This window comes from Dendroctonus ponderosae, unplaced genomic scaffold, assembly GCF_020466585.1.
Source record: "Dendroctonus ponderosae isolate FM_Combo_2020 unplaced genomic scaffold, Dpon_F_20191213v2 Dpon_F_20191213_3, whole genome shotgun sequence".
In the NCBI taxonomy this organism is placed as follows: Eukaryota; Metazoa; Arthropoda; class Insecta; order Coleoptera; family Curculionidae; genus Dendroctonus; species Dendroctonus ponderosae.
This window is the reverse complement of record NW_026018508.1, coordinates 10,959,645-10,986,819: the sequence shown is the minus strand read 5'-3', so window position 1 is coordinate 10,986,819 and position 27,175 is coordinate 10,959,645. Positions and strand designations below refer to the sequence as shown.

General features: G+C 32.3%; 1 protein-coding gene across 1 annotated transcript; it reads right to left on the bottom strand.

Annotated features, from left to right (window-relative positions):
• Window positions 1-211: 211 nt before the first annotated feature.
• On the bottom strand, window positions 212-26,025 carry LOC109546760. The gene is made up of 3 exons (XM_019917864.2): window positions 25,727-26,025; window positions 2,447-2,557; window positions 212-1,564 (listed from the first exon to the last, which is right to left on the bottom strand). The coding sequence occupies exons 1-3, from the start codon at window positions 25,757-25,759 to the stop codon at window positions 1,049-1,051; spliced, it is 660 nt and encodes a 219-aa protein (XP_019773423.2). The 5' UTR covers window positions 25,760-26,025; the 3' UTR covers window positions 212-1,048.
• Between the last annotated feature and the right edge of the window lie 1,150 nt (window positions 26,026-27,175).

The following is a 27,175-nucleotide window of genomic DNA, read 5'->3' as shown; positions in this document are numbered from 1 at the left end:
TTAATGAGTTGAATTATAATTGCCTAAATTCTAACATTCAAATTATAACATAATTCATTAATGCATTTTTAGATAACGTTAATTACACCTTAAAACGTGTGTAATCCGTTATCGAAAGTTTATATTTATTTGGAGGAAGCAATTAAATATTTGTCGTTTTGTAAATTTTCATTTATTTGATAAATACGTATAGAAGAAATTATTTACCAAGCATATCATAAATCTTTATTTGCAGCTTTTTACAAAAATACCTTACATCTAATATGTACAACGTTCTAAAATCATAAAAACTAAATCAATTCTTTTATATACTAGTACATAGAAAGGGAATTATTCCCTATTAAAAAATCAATACAGTGTTATTTTTTTTTTAGTTTACGTATACACAATTTGGGCTGCAAATTACTTGAAAACCTCAATTTATGCTTCACACTAAAATATAAATGGTACTCTAAATATTCTAATTGGCCAGCAAAATATTTCAGTTTTGTATATACAGTTTCTTCTCGACAATTTTCAATAAAAAATCAAATTACATCATTGCATAATTCCAAACAGTCAATAACTTAAAAAAAAAGCGCGAAATAAACATAAGCATAAAAACTACATTGAATTCAAATATAGTGATATCTTTTCTTAACCAAGCAGCATACTAAGTATTATGTACAGATATAAGTCCAGTAGAATATACTTAAATAGTCGAAGAAACAAAGAAATTTGAATTGAATTGAAACAAACCTTTCAAGTTGCTCAGTTGCAACAATCATGCTAACAGAAAAAATCAATGGAAAACTATGAGAATAATAATAAAAATTATTATAAAATTAGAATGTTAGGAAGCCTTGACTAAGAAGTATATTATTTAGAAATAACTGGCATCATAAGGAAAGTGAAATGGCTCTAATCAGCAGACATAATTTCAGATCTCGTCTATATGGCATTAATAATATATCTATACGATTTGCAATATTTTCAATACTGGAATTAGAAAAACAGCACTTGCAATTGGGCAAAAAAATCCTGCATTCTATTGTGCTAAATAAGTCGCCTATTGATTGTTATAAACAAAGTATTTTTCATCACTTTTGTCGTAAACTGAATTATCTTCCGCCCCACTCTCACTGTTGGGCGTCAAATAGATAATTTGAGGAACATAATATCTAACGCCTCCAGAGTAAACTACGCCTATTTGAGGAACGTATTTTTGCTGCTGCTCCGCCTTGACTCGATGCCGAAGTTCCTCCTCACTGTACTTGACTGACGGCTGTAAAGTCGTCTTCCTCACCTCAAATAGTTCATAGTCTTGCCTATCAAACGTGTGAGGTCCCGTATAGTCAGGTCCAAGATTCCTGGCATATTGCTTCCTGTGAAGATTGTACTTTTGCAAACTTGGAGTATATTTTTGATCCAACGGCGTTCCCAGAATGAGATTCGGATTAGGCTTGAATGAGTAGAGTTTTGTTCGATATTGATGGGGAATCGGTGGACGGTAACTGTTGGGATTCGGGATGTCTTCCTGCTCTTCCCGGACTGGTGCTGGACTTCTAGGGACCAAAGTTCGAGGCTAAAAAAGGCAAACATTTGTGTTTATTAGAATGTTGTTGAGTAGCAGCCATTTATAGGTGAGTTCTAATAGGGTAGATATGTATTTTCTGCTTAGGAGTTGTTGAGTAAAATCTTGGAAAAAATAAATAATTGAATGAGGATTAATTTAAACTTTAACAAGTCCTAAGATTAATAGAACAAGAAGTATTTAAAAAATATCAAAAATTTTGCCAAGTGCCTGGAGAATTTAATTCGATTAATTAAATAAACAAGACAATTAATATTAGGATTATCTTTAAATTACGACAAAAGTCATCTGAAAGCTAAATCTCAAAAGTGAAACTTTATGACGAAACCATGTACACGATGTTAATAAAGGTAATTGCGACTGCAATAAATGTAAAATACGGAAAACTTTCAGATATTTAAAGAAAAAGCTCAAAGCATCAATTGCACAATAAAAATTAAACTTTCAGATCACATAGGTGACAGCATAATCTCGATAATTCAATCAGATGAGCAACAGGAGCAACTAAAAATAGCAAAGGGAAAGAAAACGAGAAGAAAAGCAGAAGCATTCATTTAATAAAATAAATATAGACTCGTAGCTTCAGGTTTATTAAACATAAGCAACCCTTTCTATTAACTTCTGGAGACAACGAAATAGGCATGCACGAAAATGTAACTATTTTATTTAATCCATAAGTTCACTTACTCCGAGTCATAAAAATCATATAAAAGTCGGCGAAAAATTCATATTCAAAGCTTGCGATGCTTTATAAAAATTCTCGGGCACTAATAGGAATTGTAGCTTAAATTGTACCTATGATCTTGCCATATGAAGCATTATTAATTTTTTTAAGGCAAATTCCGGTAAACTGCATAAATGCTACTCACTTACCTCTGCGGCGTTTTCTATCGGCTCCTTGGGTAATATCGGGCCTTTACTGGTACCAAATTCCACTTTAATGGGTTGACAGAGATCCAAGGCCGAGAACCAAAGTACCAATACCTGAAACAATGGTTGTTTCATATGAATATAAACCAATTATGGCCTCGTTGACAATGAACTAGGAGCACAAGTCCGACATGAGATGAAGGCTACAGGATGGTAATTACTCTTAAGTACCTCAGAATGCATATAATTAATATTTGCCGTTTAGTAGCAATTTTTTTCCTGTGGAATATTTACTAGTTTGCCCAAGAAACGACAGAATCAAGTGTAATTGAGCTTACAATTCCAAAGTGTTTATTTGATTAGATATGGAGTTCTTTTGCTGTTCTTTTGTACATTCGCTGATGTGTTGAAAGTGGCATTTTAAAGGGATTGCAAGAAACTTCCGTTATTGTTTTGCCATTGATGTTGTGCGGTGGAGCGGCACATTCTGTACGGATAATTTTTCAATTTTTTCTTCGAAGTGCAACTGCAAGATAACCTGTTTGGAATGTATTTCATCTATTTTCTTAACGACGAAGATATTTTAATATATTTCTTGAAGCTGCCGCGATAAAGAAATTACATTGAGTTAACTGCAAGCTCCAAGTCAATATTTTCTCCCAGACAGTGAAATTTACCTGAAAATCCCATGTTTCGGTTGTATTGTTTTCAACTACGTTTTCCGATTAAAATCAAGTTGTTATTCCTAAATCCGTGTAGAGGCAATTACGTTTAAAAATAGAATTAATCGCCTTAAATATTCAAAGGACTGCCTGAACTAATTACAGGCAATTTCCTGAAAACTAATCTTCTTCAATTCAAAAAAATATCCGTCGAATGCTTCTTTCGAGCAAATATTTACATAACAACGTTTTGATTGACTACCCGCCAAAATTAATTTTGTGTAGGTTAAATTCGATTGTTTTACCTCCTAAATAGGATACCAACTTTTTCAGTTCCTGCTCAAAGTTGCCTGACGGTGATTACTTTTACTGTATAGTTTAATTAACACTATTGTATTTATTACGGCAATTTGATGGGTAAAACATGTAATTAAGAAATGCATTGTTACATAAATGGGCAACTGATCTCGGCGCTTAAAATTTTTGCAGATTTATCGCAAGATCTTTCGATAAGATCGCAGCTATGGATTGGAGCGATTCGATTCGTCATTGTTGTGTAATGCATACAGTATTGCAATCAGATATTGATATTGTGTATTAAAAACCCCTTGCTTTTTCAAGCACGGAAACTGTAAAAATGAATAAATTTATTGTCTCTGAAAGCAGCAACTTTCCAGTTAAGATTGATGTAAGAAACTTGTGGACAAGTTTCGCTAATTACCAATTAGGTAAAGACATGTCTTCTCATGCCATCGTGAGGCAATTCATTAACTTGCGGAAATATGAAAATCGGTACTGCTGGCTGGTTAAAATATGCTTAGCAGGCACCTTAACAGGCAAGCGGTTCTAACAATATTATAAATCAAACTTAAAAAATTGCGATTTACTGCAATATCAAATGAACATCCAGGAACTCGAAACCAACAAATCAAACCTAATGCAAATTTTCCTTGATTCTATCAGTCAGTTTCACCTCCTTGTTCCATGATTGTTCCTATTTATTCATAGGGAATACTTTGAAGGCACTGATTGATTGCTTCCTTAAACCCATAATGAATCGCATTACATAAGATTGTTAGAAAATGGCTTGCATGCCAACATAACATCACATAACTAAACAGCATGAAATCCTTAGCAAAATTCTTCATGTTCATAATTAACAGCATCTAGTTACACTCCGTTGCTCATCACATTCTTGCTAGCAAATAAGTACACGCAGATTTACTCCAGTTGTACCATACCTACATAGTACATACAAGCGAGTAAACATAATATATGATTTTGCAACTGCAACATTGCAAAATTATTAGGCGCGAAACGTTTTTCAGCTTTGCGATGGACTGAATATTTTAAAATTTATTGTTTCCACATGGGTGTGCATTCATTAACTTCGTATCGGCTATTATAATTAAATAATTCCTTGCTTACTTGTGTCGTGAACATACATACCTCATAATTGACACAACTTATTGGGAAATTAGGTTGGCGCTGTTGTTGCAAGGCGAAAAATACGGAAAATCTATGAGTTTCACTACTAAATATACCTACCTGCATTCATTGAACAAAATTTATGATCCATTAAAGTGGAATTGAAAGTTTTAACGAATTTCTTAAGAAAAGCAGTCTCAAACAGTTGTAACATTTTGTAACAGTTTAACGTTAACAAAAAATTTTACAAAACAGGCTTTAGGGGTTCTTATTTAAATCAGTGTAATTTCAAAAGAAAAAAATACATTTAATCATATTCAACATATTTTGGTAAGCGTCAGTAATATGAAACTCTGGCGTTGCCTATTTTAGACACCAAATTTACATAAAAAACTTAAACTTGGAAATGTGGGAGAAGATTCGAAAAAAGCTGCAGTTCAAAATTAGAAAATGTTAAGTTTCTGTAGCAAGGGCGAACTTTCAGTGTGGGAAACAAACAGCTTAGTAAAAACCCCTAACCCGCTAATATAAGACATTTTTATATTTCTTGCTTTATCTAAATTTCTTATATTTTGGAACGTTCTCGAGAAAGCCATTAAAACTCAGTTGTTGTGGAAGCTGCACAAATTTTCAGAAAACAGTACAAAAAGCAGCTAGAAACTATTTTTTTTATTTGGAAAAAAGCTTATTTTTTGCTTGTTTTAATTCAAACCGCGCCATTTGAAGCACTGTTTTCACACAAAATGTTTTTCTTTATATATAAAAATTTATATCGCTAGTTGCAACAACATTAAAACCCATAGTCTTGTAATTTTTCAAACTTACTCAATTTTCTATCAACCAAGACAGAAAATCAATTCAATAAAAGTCCATTAGGCATTTATTCGCCCATAAACTGCCTGTTTTATTTAAAAGCCCATGAACCATATTTCGATGGAAAACCTTTTATAATTATTATTTATCTGAAAACACCGCTAGTTCCGGGTTTTAATTTCAACATTCTCCTGCGCTCTCGAAGAAACCATAGGAGTACCGAGAAAAGTCATGTAAATAATGACGAATAATTAAGGTTTTTACGTAAAATTAATAATAAACTATACTTAAGAATTGCACCTAATTTCTTAATGACACATATAAATATAAGGCAGTCAATAAAAACGTAGGTATGGCGTGTAATTATTGGCTGTTATTTTCAATGGCAATTATAATAACATCCGCGTTAATAAAGATCAATTAAAATGCATTTCAGTGATATCGACATCTATCGATTGAAGTGGATTTTTTTGAACATTTACCTAACTACGAGGACTCATTAAAAGTACAAATTATTCTTCACGTAATTATCAATTACCTATAGAACAAGGTGTTAAAATGAACGCACACTAATGATGATGATTTTTTACCCAATAAATAATTATTATAAGCAGTTTGGAAGTATTTCAAACTAGAAGTTGGTTAGTTGCACAAATTGCGTAAAATAATTAGAGAAAATTTAAACAGAAAATGGAAACAGGAAAGGAAACGGACTATCAACTTGCACTGAACTAAGAGCTAATTACATCTGTAAGTAATAACATCAACAGCTCAATCCTTTATTTTTAAATGGCCTGTTTAGTAGCTAGTAATTACTAGTGCTAAATTAGTTTGTATAATTTCGCACTAATTTTATCTTTTCCTACAATACGAGCCTAATTAGTAGCAATTTTTAAAACGTTTTTACACTGCAGTTGAGTTACTGATTTTAAGAAAGAGGACAAATTTTATTGCCCAAATTAAGCAAACAAAATAGCCATTTTACAGCAATAAAATTATGTTTAATTAAGCTATAAAGCCGTCTGCTAGCTAAAGCGTCCACTATCACTTAAACGGATATTAAACTATATACTTTATAGGTGACAAACAAAATCACATGTAATAGAAAGGAGTTTGAATGCAACATGTCTTGGAAACATGTTTTTAAGTATCTAAATATTCTAGGCAAGCCATTAAATGGAAACAACAAGAAATCCTTGATGTAAAATTTAGCTTTGGCAAGCAGAATTAAGTTTCAAACAATAGTGCAAAAATCGACACTTTCACAAAAATTTCCAACAGCTATATGAGCATACATTTTGCATTAATTTGGCTATAAATGATCGTACTTGATCTGGGTTAATTGCTGTGGGCATATTCGCACAGATTGTTCTGTGTGTAAAATATTTTTGAACATTCTTTCCATTGAGTCAAAAATTGGTAATTGCTTTGCAGAGAAATTATAAACCGATTTGCTTGCTACAAAAAGTATGAAATTTGAAATTACCGGTGCATTCACTACCAGTGCAATCTATCATCATTTCTGGGAGATTGGAGTGATTTACCGGCTTCGATTACCGATTACATAAAACTAATCAAATAAATGCCTCTTACAAATCGTACAGAGACAAAGCAACACATTGATGGAATAACTTGTACTTTTTTTCTTGAGCGTAAGCTAAATTAGTTTTCCAGTTTATTTCTTCCGCCAGCGTCGAAAATGGCAAACGATGCATTTCAGAACATAATTATTGCAAATAAAATAGTTATTAATTTATGAATTGCACATTATTAGACAGTAATTGGAATAGGAAAAAAGAGTAGCAGCATTCTAAATTGTTAATCCAGTGGTAATAATTTCTATAAAGCCTTTAGTATCTTGGAAGAACATTTTTGGTCTCAATTTACATCACAACTTTTGCAATGATTAAATATCCACCTAGTGATTATCTAGTGGAGCATATCTAGAACATCAGATAAAGCCTGCTTAAAAATTCCATGCTTTGACCTCTCCACTTTGCTAAAATCCGGCGTTAAACACCATAATGAAAATTGATATTTCAACTCAAACGTGAACCCACAGAAGGTTTAAACCTCCGTTTAAAACTGTAGGTAAGCGAATACGCTTTTCTCTTACGTATTACATCACTGCGTACGATGCGATTAAGTGAAGTAACATGGAATTTTAAACTTACTATAATACAATTGTTAAAACTGCAAAGGTAATTTATTACCCGCAGTTTGGTGCTCAGGATGTTCGACTCATGGGAACTGAACAAGTAAGCTTTCGTTTAATGGAGAAAATTTGTCTTGATTCTAATCACAATGGAAAATAAATTATAATCGCATATACAAGTATGTGATTGTTTTATCTGTAACGAATTCTTACTGCTTCAAGGTATTTATAGTAGAATGTTCTCGTTTAATAAAAATGGGAAATTAATGTGCTTTAGGTGAATGAACGAGTGTTTGACCAATAAGGTGTCTCAAGTTCTAGATAAGAAGCTAACCGCAAACTTGAAGCATTTCATGCTATTTTCGTGATATATGCGTTTATAATTTAGAGTTTAGTGTGCACTTCATATATGAATTCCTATAGGAAAGTTGACCATAAGTTTAAAGTAAGGAAGATTAAGTAGATAAGTAGATGAAATAAATCAGTTTGTAAAGAACCTGAAGTTTTAGAATCGGAAATAAATGTTTTAAATTAGAAATGGAGATGCAAAAATACAGAAAGAATCGAGGAACAAACACAGGGTACAAATGTTAAAGATTCCAAATGAGATAATGTTTAAGCTTAAATTTTAGGCTTGAGAAACTTTAATGGATAGGTAAGATACGATTTACATGGAAAACATAGCTATTTTCCAAATATATGGAAGTTGAAAAGCAGAGATTTCAAATATTTACCAAATGACAAACAAAGTAATGAACCACAAAAATAATAAGTTAACGAAAATACAAAATGTTAGATCTCTCGGAAAAATATTATCATTCTCACTGAGAAAGGTATAAGAATGATGATTGAATAAATTCATGCTAAAATCAAAATATGAATAGGGTAAAGAGAATATCACTAAGAAAAAGGAAGATAGCAAACTTGAAATTGCTTAAGTATATCTAAGAGTATGGCTTAAAGTTTCGCTTAAATACATCTAACTATAAAAATTGAACAAAAACTTAACCACAATAGTTAAAGTTGCTAAAATAATAGTGATGCGACAAGTCAGGAAAATCTACAGTCGTTAAAGTTGAAGACAGAAACAAAAATTAAATGCTGAATGAAGCAAGAACTGATAAAATGAAGATCGAAATAGCGACGTTGCTAAACATTAATAAGTAGAATCACAGGATGAAAAAATTGAGGAAGTCAATATGGAGAAAAAACAAAGGCAACCATAAACGAATTACTTCAAATCAGTGGAAACAAAAATATAAAAATTGAAATACTTTTTTACAATAAACCAGCAATTGGCTAGTTTATTTTAACTAACCGATAATTAAAAATGCAATTGCAAAATATAAAAAGAGATCCTGTTTTGGTAACTGAAATAAGAATTAAATTTTGAGTGTAATATTTAAATATAACATTCAGTAGATAATTAGCTAACACTGTAAGGAGAAAGCATTCTTTTTGTAAATGCATGCATCTATAACGGGTGTTTAATTAATGGTGTACTTTCATAACAATCTGATGAGAAATAATTCGGTCCAATGCATTACCCAATAAATCTGCAGGTGAAAGATCTTCAACTGGGCAAGTTCTAAATCAGTCAAATCAACAACACAAGCCAGAATCGGTAACATATAATTTATGTTAAACTTCTACTGGAATCTGTATTTATTGCTTGTACCTTCACCATGAACAAAACTAATCGTCAACATCATATTCTACCATCATCATCGACGCGACTCGATGCAAAACCAGCGGAGATTATCTCATGAAAAACTTGATTAAATCTTAATAATAATACTATATAATTAGACCGCTCGATAAAATCATATTATTTATGATTTACATGCCTTTTACTTATGTAAGAAAGTGCGATACAATTTGCGTTGAAATACCCATGAGCAGGAGATAGCGGAAAGAAAGAGAATTCGATATAGTTAATGACGTTCACTGCAATGATCCCCGGACAATGATGAATAAAGAAGGTTGAAGCTACTTCCTTTTTCGCATTAAAAATCATCACTTTGACAGTGGAATTGCATTCGTTTGATTTCCTGGCTCTTACCAAAATGAGCTACCAGGAAAATGGTTTTAGTAACAATGAAAGCTTTTAATTGTATATTGGGATTTATTAAGGTGCAGCTTTATTGGTTATTAGGTAAATAAATTTTGCCTAATATGACATTACTTTATTGCTTAGGCATGTGCTTAATCAGTTTGTAGAATTGAATACTAATACTCGAACCTTTAATGCTCGCATAATATTACAGAACTACTCCTTATGCAAATGCAACAATTCATCAAAAGGAAATATTGGAATAATAAATAATTTGATTAATGGCTGCACTCATTTTCAATGTAAATATTGCATCATTAAACGGAAAAAAAATGTTTTTAGAAATTTATTGTCGCTTAAAGTCTATTCTAAGATTGTTCATTCAATTCATCAGTTTGTTGATTATAACTGTTCGAGATTAGCCAGCTTTGAAGTTCCGATTCTTTACTCATTTGATGTTTCCCGCTTTGCCATATGAACGATTCATTTCCACAAGGTTAATTATTTTAAAGCGAATCATCTTCAATAATTAAAATGATCTTTTCCAATGACGATCGACTTTGATGACCTTGTCAGTCGTGATGCCGCTAAAGATTTTGCTTACTAAAGAACTAGCAATAATTATAATTGATTGGTTGTCTAATTGCTATCTACCCAAGAAAATGATACCGGATGAACAGTTCATGCTATTTTAATACAAAAAGGTTTTCTATTGATTTTTAATAAGTAGTTATATACACTGCGCCTCAAATTTACCGCAAAGCTTAAAGATTTCCTAGCCTTTGGCTATGAATATTTTCTAGATCGGTGATCGAATTTGAACAATTTTTTTATTGAATTGTAACTCTATTATTAGGCAACATTTTAATTATAGAATGCGCAAAAAACTCTTAAACATATTGCAGGGGGTGTTTTAATAGTGACATGTTTTCTGGTCATTGTTTAAGTCCGTCTGAGGGCAATGTGGAAGCTCAGACAGGAAAAAATTATATGCTGTAAAACTTCTTGTCTTCTGAGTAATTTGGATCTGTAACCGTGTGTTTATCCTGAGTATGTCGATCATTTTTATGCCCGGTCATATTTTCCTGACGAAATTTATTAAAACTTTTTTTAACGCGAGGAAAATTGTACAAAGATCATATTTCATTACAAGCCTAGAGCTGTCAGACTACGTTTATTTTGTTAGGTGTCGTTTCTTCGCAAATAAAAAACAAGTTTGAACAAAACAAGTACATTTCGGCCTCAAAATTTGTCTGGTCATTAAAAATTCAATATCTCTCGAATGGCCCAGAATAAACAAATTAACAAATATTGTCAAACTACTCCGAAGAGATGATACTTTTTTTTCTTTCGGCTCTCCCATATTGCACGCAGAAATAGTTAAACTTTCACAAAGAAAACATGACCGTATTTAAACACCGAGTGCAATATGTTTATTTCACAATTTTTTGACTATCTGCTAATTTAAATTTTGTCTTAAAATACAGCTGAATTTTCACAGTGAAAAGTTAGGGAATATTTAAGCTATGCGTTAAATTTGCGGCGAAGCTTATTTCAAACTTTTCAAGAAGCAAACTTTAGAATGTTTGATTTTAAAGCAGAGTCGAGCTACGATATACAAATTTCAAGCGACCGCAGTAAATACAAAATAGAAAATATTCAAATAATCTCAATCAAGTATGTTGAAATTAATTACAATTGAGCCAGAAACGAAACCATGTTAAGATAAGGTAACAGGCAAACATACAAAAGAACCAAAGAGTAAGTTAATGTAAAGCACCAAACCGGGCTATTAATGTAAAGCAACAGTTAAATAAGCTTCAGCAAAAAAACATTGCAAACAATGCTGCTGCATTCGGTTAATTCAGAACAAAAATTATATCAGTGTTTAGTGCTATCGCCTCTAAGGTAACTAGATCTTAATTTACTGAAAGGTTCAATTAAATTAAATAAAACACTTTTTGAAGTTTTGAATTGTCTTCAAAAATCAGCTTCAGCTACCTACTTTCAGTAGACCAATAAAGTTGGTCAAAAACCTTTTTTCTGTGGAGGCTGTTTGAAAGTAAGTAATTGCAATATTCCACTTTATTCCAACTCAAAGTGAAAACATTAGATGCATTTTACAATTAATGAGCTTCGGACGAACACAACAGAAAATAAATAAAAAACCATTCTTAATAAAACGTGTGGATTTCTTATCCAAACCACTCCAATAAATAATAATGACTCAACACATAGGTTGTAGTAAAAAAGTGAAGTCACCTATTTACTGGCCGTTAAGAAGCATGAAATTGTGAAATTTTTCATCAAAACAAACCATCTCTTTAAACGGTTTTGATGTTCTTCTTGTGTGGATTTGTAGAACAGCGCAACCTTCTCAACTATATTTGGTTTGTTTCTTGTGCCCATTTTGCGTTTCCATTCGAGCAAGTGATAAATAAAGAAGCACAAAATTTTGCAATTACAGCTTTTAGTTACATAAAACTCGCATTCCTAGTCAATAATATTTGAAATCTTCCTTCTATGCGTCAATTGGGGGATTGATTACTCAATTGAAAGGCTTTGCTTACATTAATCGCTTCAGTTGAGCCGATTATTCATTACCAGAAACAATGTAATGCCATTTAAACAATGACAATCTTTACATTATAAAAAAAACCGCTATTATAATCGCTGAATCTGTCAAGAGCACTGTCTTGCAAAAACGCTTAATTTTCCAGTATATCGCATATTAATGTCAAGTTCAAAACATAAACTTACAAGCATGTTCTTTAACCTTTTGCAATGACTTGATAATACCATGCTTGTACTGTCCGTTATGTGGAATATGTTTAAAATTGCAGAATAATTCTATGGGCTTAATAGCCTATAGATTATGCGACGGGATTCCAATGTAATGCCCATGAATGTTTTTTTTTGCAAATTGTGCATATAGTTTATCGATAATTATATTAGCTAAAAAATATAATGGAAGTTAATAGCAGTAATTGATCCAGGTGCAGTATTCTGGTACTAGTTTGAGTGATTAAAACCTTATAAACTACGCATTTTTGTTCTTTAATTAGTTTCGTCTTTCTAGCCTTTTGTCTAGTTTTTGAAGCAAAAATATTGTCCTGAAATAGAATTTACAATTTTTTCTTAATTGTTTGGACGTCGGGCTTTGAAGCTCAAAACATCCTTTTCCTACCCACTAGAAAAATCCATTATCATTACCATTCCCACCACGATTATGACCACGATATCTGATAACGAGAATATAAATCGTTTAACCACTTAATTCAATTAGTTCTAACCAATTAGCTTGCAAAATTAACTGTAAAAGCCACGAGCTTTACCACGCTAATTTCATGAAATGCATCTAATTATTTTAGTTGAAAGAAATTAATCGTTTTTTCAAGTAGAATACCTATGTGAAGACCGCTTGAATTTATTTGAAGAGCTGTTGAAAGCGTGATGATTCCACGATAAAGTTTCTGATTAATAACAAATTTAAAAAATTTTTCAATTTAAATACATGAATGCTTTTAATATTTTTTTTCAGTGTGATTACTAACGATAAATCACATATTTTCTGCTAATGTAAAGTTGAGAAAATAATGAATAAAGTGCAACTTTATACTGTTGAAAAATTTATGTTTTGCAACCATCACCAGTTGCAGCTGCAATAGCAAAAAAATATCTTACAATACGAAAAAAGTTCATGCATATGAAGAAACTTCAGAATAGTGTGAAAACTTGACGATAGCGGCAAGAGTTAAGTAAAATGTATCAGACGCATCAAAACACAAAAAGTAAATAACTAAATCTATGGAAAAGTATAGCGACCAACAGAGGCATTATTTTGAAGTTCAAGACAATGAGCATCCAGAATTCAATTAAATCAAAGAGGACCGAAACATTAAATAAACTAAATCAAAATTTAACAGGGAACCTAGCATTTCTTAAACACTAGAATAATCAGCGAAAAGATGAGTACAAGCCTTAAAAATGCGTGAAAACAGATTTTTCACTGAAGTGTTGGAAGAAGGAGGAAAGGTCGTTCGTACAATATTTGGTACTGGAAAGGATTGCAAAAAGCCAAAAAAGTTCGTTGGTGCATAATAAAGACAATTGATGATAACTGGCCAAAATGAAATATAATAATAGATGACATGTAAATAATAAATAAGTCATGATAAATAATAGATAAATAAAGAAATTAAATGAAGATGTTGGAGCGGAAGAGTTTAAAACCGTTCTCTTGGATGCTCACGTAACCAGACCACTCCAGGTCGACGAATGGGGACAAGGCAGAACCATAATTGCGCGCGTTAGAAAGAGAAATATCAACCTGGATAGGAGGCGTGGCTTAAAGCTAGCCAATCACAGCTAGAGTCAATCCAAACAAGATTTAGTCGTGTTTTCTCAAACGAGTTGCGACTTTGAATGTTAAAGAAGTTGAAATTGCATCACGACAAATTGCCAGAAAAATAGAACAAATGTCTGAAAGAGAAGGAGAATGGTCAGAATAAACAACAAGAGAAAATGAAGCAAAAATTAATATGAAAAAAGGAGACGATACATATGTTTAAACGCAAATATTGAATTGTTAACAAAAAAAATTAATTCTAATAATTGACTCAAGCGTGAAATGGTTCGTTCTATTCATTTAGATTCAAACAATTTCCCAACTACTCTATCACAGTGCATAAATAATATTTTACTCAAAATACAATTCTCCAATTATACAATTGTCTGTTTTAAAACCGTTTGTAGTGAAAACTGCGTTACATCTGAGTAAATTAGGTAACAATTGCCAAGGTAAAATTGATTCAGAAGTGTGTATTTAACATGTTCATAAAACGTAACCGCCATAGGTCAGCGTAAACCTCGTAAATTCATTTACCAGACCCCGTAGCGAATTGGAAAAGTTGATTGTGGCTACACATTAATTTGGTCTTTTCACTTTAATAGGTGATCGATTGGTACTTAAAATGCATTAGCAAGTGAGGCCAAATACATCTTGAAAATAAATCCGTTCACCCCTTTGGGCTTATTCGATACTGTAACTAGCAAATAAACAATTAAAGAGCTGTTATGTAACTTTGTAAAAGTTGTCAAGTCAATGTTAAAGGCAAATATTAATGGTGATTTTGTTACATCGTTGCAAAATACAACAAGTCTGCAGGAAAAAACTCATAAAATGCCCTTGCGGCAGTTAAGGTGCGTTTTATAGCGAAGATTATGTTAAAAGCATCGAGCAATTTTATGTCTGTTTAAAAGCGATTATGGTAAAAAGTGGCTTCTGGTGTACACATTAATAGAATTTTTAACGAACATTAAGTAGTTAGCAACAATGCAACTGTGCATATTATTTATGAGCTTGCAACCCACAATCGCACATTTGTTGCATAATATCCAAGCTTAACGAGAAAGTCACTTTATGAGCTTTCATTTCAGAAAAGCATCCTGGAAAAGATGTAAGTGTAAATTGTAATAAATTTCTGAATAATAAATTTTTACTTAACAAACTTGCAAAATTAGCTCACCGAAAGCATAATTAAATAATTACATGTTTTAGTGGTTGTAAATTAGGTACTAAAGCGCATCTTTCATTGTTTCTGTGATTGAATAACAGCCGTAAATTTTTGGAAAGTTTGGCCAATTGTTAGACTTTTATTAGCCATTTGCTCGGCTATTTTGACTATTGTTTTAGAGTTGGATTTTTGTACTTTACGGTTTGTAGAGCATGAACACAATACCGTTTTTTATGCAATAAAGTCGTTATTTATTAAAACAAACGACACTTGATGGATTTGTGGAATTATGTGTTAATTGTGATGTTAAGGAGACTTGGAAATAATCAAACTATTTCTAAGAAACCCTAAAAGGAAAATTGCCAATTTTTGTAGTTGGTTTACACACATTATTAACAAAAACGACTATTTTTCGAAACTGCTTTAATTCCACGATGGCCTTCATAAGTAACATAATTACTGCGACCCTCCATCGTCTTACTTAAATATTCCGAAACCAACTTGCCATTAAAAAAAGTCGTATTGTTCAAGTCCATTCACCACATACCAAAATATGTAATACATATGTATGTAGTTCGCCGTCCATATATGGGTAACACCAAATTACTTAAATTGGTATTCCAGTAGGCCATCTAGATAAGATAAGTCAATCCGATTAAGTTTAATTGTATAATTTAGAGAAAAAATGTACGAAATTTGGAAGCTAGATTAAATGTTAAACAGGGGATTGTATTACAGTCTAGCACTTAAGTAACGATTGCACGCTTTGTAGCAATAAATTGCCTGCTAGAAATTGCATTGTGGGTGGATATTGCAATAAAAAAAATTTATGTGTAACTGGGCCTATTTGTATTCTTCCGATGCTAGTCGCTATTAATTGGAGGTCGCTATTGAATAACCATTAGGCGTGTTAGCAATAAGTCAGTCGATTGCGATATGAAACAGAGCGCGTCTCTAGAGTGGCCAGTCAGATTGCCCGATTTATCTGCACTATATTTTTTATTTGTCGTGATTTAAATTTTCTATTCTGTTCAAACTTTTCGGGTCGAATGATTATTCGAATATACGAACACGAATATTGATTATAATTAAAAGAAAAATAAGTGGAAATGGGTGAAGTTGAAACATTTTTTTGAAAAAATCAAAATTGAAAAGGATTGTTCACTGGTAATCTGTTGAACTTGTTCTTGCGATTTTTAGGTCAAAACTCCAAAATTCGCTTCGGTGTGGAAGATGGCGTGGAATTTGAAGAATCTTTTGCAGCAAGTTTAAACTGCTCAAAAATCGCTTGAAATTGACCTAAAAGTTGAATTATTTTGGATCTAAAACTTCCAGCGTGTTTTTCAAGGAGCTTTCAGCATTCCACGCTGGTCGGCAAGTAAATTTTGGTAGACTTGAAGACATTTTAAGACACTAAATTTTGAAGATCGAAATTGTCCAAACGCTACTTAAAATAGGCCAGAACTTAATATTATTTGAGATCTGAAGTGTTTAGCGTGTTTTTCAAGGAGCTTCATGCATTCTTCGCTTGTTTCTGATGAATGTGATGGAGAAATTGAAACATTTTGAGAGACTTAATGTTTTGTGAAGAAATCGACCTCTGCCCCATATAAAATTTTTGGAAAAATATCAAAATTTCACATAAGAGTTTTTTGTTAACGGCCTGTTTTCAACCAAAGATGCCCCCCAGTTTCTGGACGGTATAATACCGGAGATACCGACGGTTAAAAATCCGAATTGTTCAAAAACCGCTTAAAATAGTCCAAAAATTTAGATTATTTAGAATCTGAAGCTTCTAGCGTGATTTTCTATCATCCCGTTACATTTCTCGCTTCCCTTTGATTGAAATAGTGTAAAATGGCAGACGATTTGGGGGCCAAAAAAGAGATTATTTTGGATCTGAAGATTCTAACGTGAATTTGCAGAATACGGTTGCAGTTCTCGCTTATTTTTGATAAAAATAATGGAAAATACAAGACTTGTTGAGAAAGTGGATATTTTTTGAAAAAAGCGATCTCTTGGATTTGAAAAAAGGATTTCACCTGCAAATTTTTTTTAGCTCAATGAGTAGGATTTCCATCAAAGGACCTCCACAATGTGCTTATACATACATGTAAAGTGTTTGGGTCGGCCTAAGATCGGAAATGCTCAAAACCCGCTTAAAATGAAACCAAAACGTTAATTATTTTAGAATTGAAGCTTGCATCGTGTTTTTTTCCAGGAGTTGGAAACTTGAAGGTATTTTGCGAAACTCATATTTTTTCTTAAATTGACCTCAACCTCTTCTGAAAATTTCGGTGAGAAATCAAAGCTTGACGTGCAAGTTATTTTAGTCTTAGTTTATTGGTTCCGATCAAGGAAGCTCTTCATGAACATGCTGTAAAACTGTAGGTATTTTCATAACATTTTTATCTGTAAAAATAATTTCGTGGTACAACGACACCTTTCAGCATTACTTTTTAAATAGTACTTTCAGAAATTGTTCGATAAATTAATCATCTGATGCGAAATATTCTTAGAATTATTTTTTGATCGAAAGTTACTTTAAAACTTCTCAACTCTTTTAACAAGATTCGACTCGCGCTTCAGTTGATCTTTGTCTACTCCCGTTAGCTTCCTCTTTTTTGAGTAAAGAACTACGAAACATCATCAAAGCATCTTCTAAATGCTAAACTCTTGCTCTCATTTGCGTATAATTGCTCCAAAAACACCGCACTTTGTTACTTAATCTGCGTATCCATTGGCACGAGTCGTTGTTCAACCGGATTTAGCAGAAGATCTTTACGGTAATGATCTTACCGTAAAGACTTTATCGGATTATATACCCACTTGAGCTTTCTCTAATATATTTACCTTATTATCTTCAAGCTCATATAAAGCACAAGTGTGCGAAAATGTGTATGTTGTTAGTGGAGATGTTATGCAACGCAATGGAAGTTTGTTGAAACTGAGAAATCTGAGCATCTGGATAAATTTCGAATAATACACCTGACCAATAAGAAATAACAACTGTGTAGGAAAGTGGTTCTTAATGAAATCAAGATGCCATAAAATAACTGGCGGCCCACCTAACAGTGACTTAAAGGTTCAGAACCAGATTAAAGACCGTGATTTGATTAAAATCGTTCCGGCATAAAGAAAGTAAACAGCACCAGAAAGACAGCATTTTTCTCTTCATTTGGTATTTTATATCAAACAGGAATGTGTTACTTTTATGTCTTGCACTAAATCCTTCAACATTTTCATCTCAATAAATTCAGAAATTGCATTCAAAAAGCTCGGTTGTATTGGATGGTATTTAATGCAACAAAAGAAAGTGTCTAGGACCGAGACCCAAATTAAATAAATTAAATAAACACATCATTATTTACCACGGTAATAGGTTATATAAGGAATTCTATCAGTCACGCCATTCAAGCAACAATGAAAGCGGTCAAGTATAATTTATTTTGTTAATTTGTCTTTGAAATGTTAACAGAGGAAAGTACGTTTATCGTTGCTCATTATCTGGCTCATCGGCATCTTGTCAGTCCCATAGGGCTATTCATTATGTGTGGAAAGGAGCATCAAGTAATTGTAATTAACGTAACAATTTTCGTAGAGATAGTTGCTTAATGTCTTAAAATCTGTAATAAAACCATTTTGGCTAATTCCATTTGCTGGGTTAATAACGTTTCAATAATGTCATTGTTCTTCTATTGGCTGGAGAAGATTTCACTTAAATCACCAGCTTGGACCGTCTTGCGCAAAAAATAAAGGGGTACCTATAATTTAAAACAACATAACGACTGTTCGATCTCTAACGTAACGATGCGTGTCTTATAACCAACCGTTTATTTCCTAGAGATCCTACTATTGTTTGTACGATATTCGACATGAAATTGGTAAAGTTTATCTTCAAAGAAATGACGCCTGTTGTATAATGATGACGATTGTGACAATATTAGGACAAGCGATGAATGATCACGAAAGCTTCTATAATGCAATTATTGGAAAGAGGAAATTAGTAATATTGAAGCGTAAATGGGGCTTAATGTAGAAGCGTGTGGTAGGAAAACAATATTATTTTCTATAAAAATGTGGAAAAAGATTATCGATACTGTTCAATTATTACTGAATTAAAGAAACATCTTCCTACTGATCACTTTAAAAGCTCGTATTTCTCGTTACCGAAATACAAAATATTCAGACATCATTTGAGTCCATTAGATTCTATTCAGGATTTAGTGTATTATTTTATAAATTAAACATTTTGTTAAATTGATTACAAAATGAATGTGGCGAAAACGTAGAGACCTTTTTTAAAAACAGCTTTTTTCCTCTCTAGGCTTGTTAATGACTAATTTAATAATTAACACTGTGTAACGTGTAGGCAAAATATGCGAAACAAACACCTCAAGAAATATCAATTTTTCTTTTCAATCGCTTGCTTAAATAAATTATAAACATTATAAAAACACTATTAAGTATTTTCTTATCTCGAAAATATTCGTTCTTTTAGAAGTTTAAAACATTTTCAATTTTAACTCAACTGCTTCTTCTACACTAAACTCAACTGGAAAAACTACATCAATTCATTCTTCATTTAACTCTTTTAGAGCCTGCATTTTCGAATCGAAAAAGCGACCTGTTTTACCTTTTTCTGTTGCTAAAGCAGCATTTCCTTTTGTTTATAAATTCTTTAAGTGTACAGACAATGAAGAAATAACAACTATTTCGACGCGTCAATTTAATTTTTCTGCTTCAACAAAAACTCTGAAACTCTATTGATTTTAAATGTTCTTCCCAACTAGATAGATAATGTAAACATGGCAATTGGGAAATCGATCTCTGATTTGACTAGATAATCCAAACAATTATTGAAGTTTTAAGCAATTAAGTCGTTAAAAGCCCCGCAAGTCGATTAGGTGAGATTGAATGCTCCTTTATCACTTTAATAGCCCCATTATACAGGCTTTTTATCACGAATTGACTGGTTTTACTTCCAAACGAATTTCCTTCGGCCAGTTTCGACATCATTTGCTAAATAGAAAGAGCAAATACTCTACTGGTATTACGCTATTCTATTTCAGCACTCGTTTATCAAGTTGATGGCTTCATATCGGTAAGAATTACCGAAGATAATAATTTGAATTTTAGATAAGTAATGCCATAAGTGGGTTTCATGGAATGACATCTGCATGCAGCAAAACGGCTTGAGATTTCGCGTTTTTGCCGCTGAATCGAATGTATAATTAATGTAAGTGAACGATTATTTAGATTGAATGCAATAGAGGCTAAATCAGGAAGAAGTCCATTACATGATAGTGTAAAAATGCATGTGTTGTGTAACTGATTTCACGACCGACTAGGTTTTTTTCACTATTTCAACGAATTTGTTGGTTTTTTGTCATTCAAAATGTGAAATTGTGTGGGCAACTGGACAACAACTTTTCATGGCGACAAGGTCTTAATGCATTTAAATCAACTCATTATACAATACTGGACAAACGTCTTTACTTTTTATGATAATAAATAATGTCAATTATGAAACATTTATTAAATATTTAAATATGCAAGTTGAACACGCCGATTTATCCGCTGACATTTTGAACCCAATTTGCGAATCTTCAAGTTTTCTTTCACCTTTCTGCACCCACTAAACTTTCCAATGTATTAAATTAGTTAAATTTATATTGACACTAATTAAAAAAAAACAATCATAAATACACGTACATAATAAATATTTCAATAGCTTTGAACGTAATTAAAATGCCAATCGAGGAAACATTTTCACACCATCTACTAAGAGGTTATTCCAAAGTTGAAGGACTCTTTTGGCACGACTTTTGGAACATCTTCCAATTACACAAAGCAGGTTATACGTATATATAAGAATCTCATTTTGGTTGCCAGGAAGTCTCAATTTCGTTATGGTAATTGCAAATAAGTTAAAACTGATTAAATTACATAACAGCTGAAAGTTATAAAAACGACAAACAACTCAATATGAATGTCAACAGCAAATAAGTGGCTGTTTTATAAGCGTTTTAATTATTRATGTTTATTAAACAGTGTGTTTTTTTAATTTGCCTTTCACTGTAATTCACAAAAATTCTTGTGGTTCTATACGAATTAAATAAACTAATTTTCGTATCAAAAATTTTAGTAGTAGGCAATTGCAAGTCGTGATATTTCCCGAAATCATGGCTCGTTCAACCTTCGTATTTAACGCAGGAATTTAGAGGATGGTACCAATCAATCAAGAAAATAATCAATCCGCTTTATTCAAAGAGGCAGCTCGGGCCTAAGAGACCACTTAATTATTATTCCCAAGAATTATCTACAAAAATTAGGAAAATCCAAACAATTTGCCACTATTACTTGAACAAACCATCATCATTATTGATGTGCCAATTGCATTTTACTATTTGCAATTGAATGGGAACATCTAACGTATTATTTACGATGGAGGTTGGCCGGATTAGGGAGAAGGAAACATTCTTTAAAATCAGGTCGTAACGAACAAAGTATTAATTCCATGAAAGCAAACATTTAATTATAAATACTCAATTGCAGCATAACGCAATACCTACACAGATAATTAACAGTATTAAATCAATTATTAATGAAAATAAGAAAATCTCTGTGAAGAAAGTGTGTTTATATTGTAATTTTTTTATTATATCCTAATTTAATCCAGTTTCGATTTAAAAAAACGAGCTGTTTCGTAACGTGTCTTACACGGTTCAGGAAGCAATCAGATGGCTCTATAATAGCTAAACACTGTCACAATAGCCTCCGGTTCTAATAATGCATAAATAATAGCTCAAGAAGACACGGTGATAAGAAATCGTGTGAAAAACTCAGATACATCATAATCTCGAGATAATAATTATGATCGTTTACATGATCCTGATCATATCTGCCGGGTCTCTCACGCTGAACTGTGAAAGGCAAATATTTAAATTTAATATTAATTTAACCTTTCAAACTTCAAAATTGCTCCATTAAAAAACTGCATAATTAAATGTGACATTTTCCTATTTGATGTAGTTTGAAATTCAAGAATTTTTAATTAGTGGCAATCAAATGCAGAGTTTCTTTTCTATAACACGTTAATGCTGACTATGTTTCAATGCGTTTTACCTGTTAATCGCTAGGGATTTACAAAATTAATTGGCAAATACTGGCTAATGCATGTGTTTTTAATGTTGCAATTGCTTCATTTTGTTGCATTTTTTAGCAAAGGCCAATATGTTTATGGATTCGAGCTTACGGTCTAATATTAATTAGTTCACCAATTTTAGATTTCGATATTAATTTCTTCTCTCATACAAGAATATATTTTTTACACAAATTACTATAAACTACTGAATGAATATTGTTCCAACACATGAAAAGGTTTAAGTAAATTGCTCAAACTGACGACATCGAATTGCAGGACTTTTCATAATATTTAATAAAACTGGATGGATCGAATGCAGGGGAATTTGCGCGTTCACACATTGCAACTTTTTGTGACGACTCTAGAAGGCCTCATAAGTATGTAAAGCCTTACTAAGAATCCGTGAAAGAATTTTATGACGTTTATTTCCGAGAACAAAACAACCACATTCTTCTCCATTGGTTATTAATAATATATGCGCTTATCTTAAAGCAGGGTGCGTTTGCAAATAAAATTGGGAGCAGTTTGTGAAGAAAGAACACTTGCAAAATGTATAAAAATAGATTACGGTAATAAAATTTGTAAATATTAGAGATATTAACTAACACACTTAAGCTTAAACTAATAAATTTAGACAATATTTGAATATGATGATAAATAACTCATCCAATCGTGCACTGAAGTGTGGGAATCTGTTCTAACAACTTCCCAGTTCTGGCCTCCGGAGCCACAGTGGAGCAACTATTTTGAAATATTTCAGTTATCTGATATTTAAATAGCAAGTAACGATTTTTTCAAAAATCATTCCTCTTCTAAACAAGTTTGTTGATTTACAACCGACAGTTGCAAAATTCGCGTACATTACATTCTATAGAACATTGACTATGGTAGCGTAAAAGTTACTAAATACACGTTTCTTCAAAATTTCACAATATTCCATCAACAGAAGCAGATCTCGCATCGCTGCATTTAATAAAATTGATGGCGATATGGACGAAAAAAAATGAGCAGTAAATAATAACAATATTGGACCAATAACCCAGAAACGTTATCGGGTAAACGAAGGCTTGCAGTTTTATTTCAGTTTTAATGCATCGCATTCGAACTGACCTAGATGATATAATAAAGTGATATAAGTTGGCCTTAAGAAACCTCCGGCTTGCGTCTTCGCTAAAGGAATTATCACCGATCAAGTAAAGAGGATCAGTGGGGAAATAATAAAGCACCAAATTTGGAAGCAGCAAAAAATGCAAAAAAATATTTTGCGAAATAGTAAGATGCGATTCTTGTTAATTTCAGAAAGTGCATCTGCTGCAGCTTATGCAAGGGACAAAGTTACACAGTTGAGTGTTGCTGCGAATTTTTTGAAATTTCTTCAGCCTTTCAAACATGTAGAAAATTGGGCGTAATAGTAGATGAAGTAAGATGAAAGATATTGCTATGAAAATAGCGCTTTTAACTCTGGGTTGTTGAAAATGGTCAAGACGAAAATAATATAAGTTGAAGACAATGGAGATCAAAATGGCAAGCGAGCAATTCAACGGCTGCAGCTAAGGAAAAATGCAAATAAGTTGTGGTATTGAAAGAATCCAGACTCTACCAATGTAGTTTCAAAGTTTATTAGAAATAACTTAAAAAAGTCAAAGCGAAGGATGGAATTAGCTAAAATACAACATGAAATCATTAGAATTAAGAGCATACAACAAGTGCAGCAGTGTTAATCCCAAACCCTCTCTCAGAGAAACGGCTGTGTGAAAAGCCTTAAATAAATCCAAATTAATATATTTTTTTCTTTTGTGTCTTTTCTTGTTTTGTCCTTTGGTTATTTTTCTTATGCTGTTAAAGACATCCGATTATTTGAGGAAATATATATGAGATTATCCCAAATAGGTATATGAGGTGCTTCTATAAAAACCAGCTAGATGAGTTTACTGGATAGCAGACTAAATTGTAATTTTGCCTCTTTGAAGCAAGCTAATTATAAAAAATTTATTGAAATTACACAAAATCCCTTAGAGACTGTTGATTGCATATTATAACCATTTTAGGAACAAAGGTAATTTTCAAACGCCGAAAGTTGTAGAAATCGAACTTTAATGCCGTTATTGTTAACAACTTGAATCGACTGCACCAAAATAAGTTAGCAAATGTCTCTCCTTACTATGACTTTGTCGGTTTATTCAACTATAAACACTTTTTACAAAAACCTCATAAAATGTGTTATTTTGTTGCCATTTTAATTCCCTAGATGAGCGATGAAATTTTTTCATCATCCTGCAGGATCATTTTTGCATACAAAATTTACGACTACGTATTATTAATCATTACTAGGATTATGCGTTTTTGCTGATCCCATTATTCTTAACATTTAAAAAAAGTAGACTAAATATTTTCAATCAATTCAAACAGTCAGTTCACCAAAAGTTTTATAGAACCATAATTGAAAAGGGTGGCAAAAATTTAAGCAAATTAAAAATGTTCGAAAAACTCTAATTTTATTTGTATAATTAATCAGGATTATTTAACTTTCAGCGATCAATTTTTAGAATTTTTTACCACATTTTTTTCAAAATTTGGCTTGTGTGTGCAAATTAACTAGACAATGGGCTAGACAATTGGGGAATCAAATAAAATTGATTCTACGTTGCAAATTATTTTTATGTGCTTTTTTACAATTCTAAAGTTTCAACAGAATACTCCATTAAATATAAGCTATAGATTGCCGAAAGCATTGAAAAATCAAAAGAAAAAATGTTCTCAAAAGCGACACCAGAACATCTAGCAAAATAAGCCACCGGCGTAGAATATTGAGTATTTTTATTCGTTTGAATATGGATGGAAATATACGTACGTAAAACAGTGTAGTTCAAACATGGGTAATAACATTTTTTCTAAATCTTTAAACTGTAAATTGAAAAGATGCGAAAGGCGTAAAACAATTTGATAATTATTGACACAAAATTGAGGCAAATGAAATTTGCGACAAATTGAAAAAAATAATGCGAAGTAAGTGAGCAAATATTTCCAAATAAAAGTTCGACCCATTCTTGCATTTTTTCATTTGAAATCATTGTTTCCTCTTATATATTTTCTTCAGCTTTTTTGAATATTGAGTTGAATATAGAGACGCAATTAAAATAAACCAAGAAATACGTTTAGTATTTAAGAATTTAATGTAGAAACTCGGAATAACGAGGACATTGAAGTTTCCACAAAATTTTCAATTATCTGCTCTCAACCTTTTTGAATGTGACTAGGACTTTTTGGAAAAAATATTTTGTATGTTTTAAGGGGTTTTATAAGGTATTAAGTCTGACATTTACTGCTGCTTAAATCTTTAAAAATATATACAGAAACTGCTATAATAAGCGGTAATTTGCAAAGTAAACAAAAAAAAATTGCAGTTTTCATATTATTTTTAATAGGCATTATCTGTGCTCAAATTTTTTGACTCCAACATGTCTTGTACACACGTCTCTATAGTTAGAAAATAAAATCAGCTGACCTACCATACAAAAATATTGCCCATTCATCACGGTCATCTTTAATCCAAAGTCCTACCAAATTGCCAAAGCCAAAAACAAAGTCAGTTCCAGTCACCACAAGGACAAAATCGCGCTTCAACAACAAAAAAATGACAGAAAAAATCGGAAGACACTTGAGCGCATCAATTCACACGATTTGGTAATTGCGTGTGCATCACATTCAACGTCTAAATCAACTAATCGTGGTTTGGTATGGTCGCAGCCAACTTTGGAATTTCGCAACCAGAACCACGATGCTCGTCTGTTTCACGACGCTTCAGCGACCATGGTCGTCCCAGAGAAAAATGGTGGGAGCGCCGCGACGGACCCAATGGAGCATTTGTTTTCGTGTTCCGATATTAATTATAATGATAGCATGATCAAGGCTTCAATATCTTTTTTTTCTAATTAAATTCAGTGCTTTGCAAAATTTTTCATGTACTTCGGTAAGCATGTTCATAGTAACAATTTTTGTGTGGTAAAGTTATTTTTTGAGCTAGATTCCTTCTGGTTTAAAAACTCTTCCTTGTAGCTGCTGCTCCTGCAGATGCAATTACATTCAATACAGTAACAATCTATAAAACCACCTACACATCCTTGTGCAATTAATGCGAGCAATTAGCCATAAAAATACAGGAAAAGATCCACCGCTGATTGTTCAAGGATGTCCAATTGAAAACATTAAAATTATCTATCGAAATCCCCTTTAGAACGTTACGAAATATCAATTATAAACCAGGATACCAACTAGTTGCCGTCATCTTTCAAATACTGTTTGAAGAGTTTATGGTATCCTTTCTTCGCCCACCTCGAGGCTCGCGTGGCATGATACCAGGAAATAACTTTGAAATGCTGATTACAGGCTACATCGGTATCAGTTTTCATACAATTGCTGATTTCAGGGTGTCATACCCTCTAAAGAACATGGTATTAAATACGAAAGTGGGTTTGGTTGTGCTCTGTCAGGATATTCCTTTTCGGTTAATGTCGACTGGTTGCTTTGCTTGCAGGCTTTTGGTTTATTATGTAACAATTGCTTAAAGTCCAGAGGTTTTCCGCATCAATTGTCTAGTGGCAAAATACGCCAATTTAAATCAGCAAGCACAGTAATTGGATTTTAAGCTAAAGCTAAATGCAATTAGGGAAGTATTCATTTCAGTTGGCAATATCTCACTAAATGGTGTTTTGCATGCCTTTCCTACGAGTAAAACAAAAACAATAAAAAACCGTTGGGTTAGTTTGGGTTGAAGCATTGAAAACCGCCAAGAATTTCAAATGTTTCGCAAAAACAACTCCAATTTTCAAACGAAGTAAATTGCGCCACTCACCCACACCTTATGCAAAGTTTTCCTACCAGAATAATGGAATCCTCGAAATCTATGTAAATTACGCGATTTGCCAATGGCAAATCAAAAAATCGCTTCCTTTATAACG

Bases quoted from the DNA above. Each gene is read 5' to 3' on its own strand.
- LOC109546760 (XM_019917864.2), bottom strand. From the start codon at position 25,759: ATGACCGTGATGAATGGGCAATATTTTTGTATG. The intron at 2,558-25,726 runs GTAGGTCAGCTG...CCATTGTTTCAG, and splicing joins ATGGGCAATATTTTTGTATG to GTATTGGTACTTTGGTTCTC. The intron at 1,565-2,446 runs GTAAGTGAGTAG...TGCCTTTTTTAG, and splicing joins CGATAGAAAACGCCGCAGAG to CCTCGAACTTTGGTCCCTAG.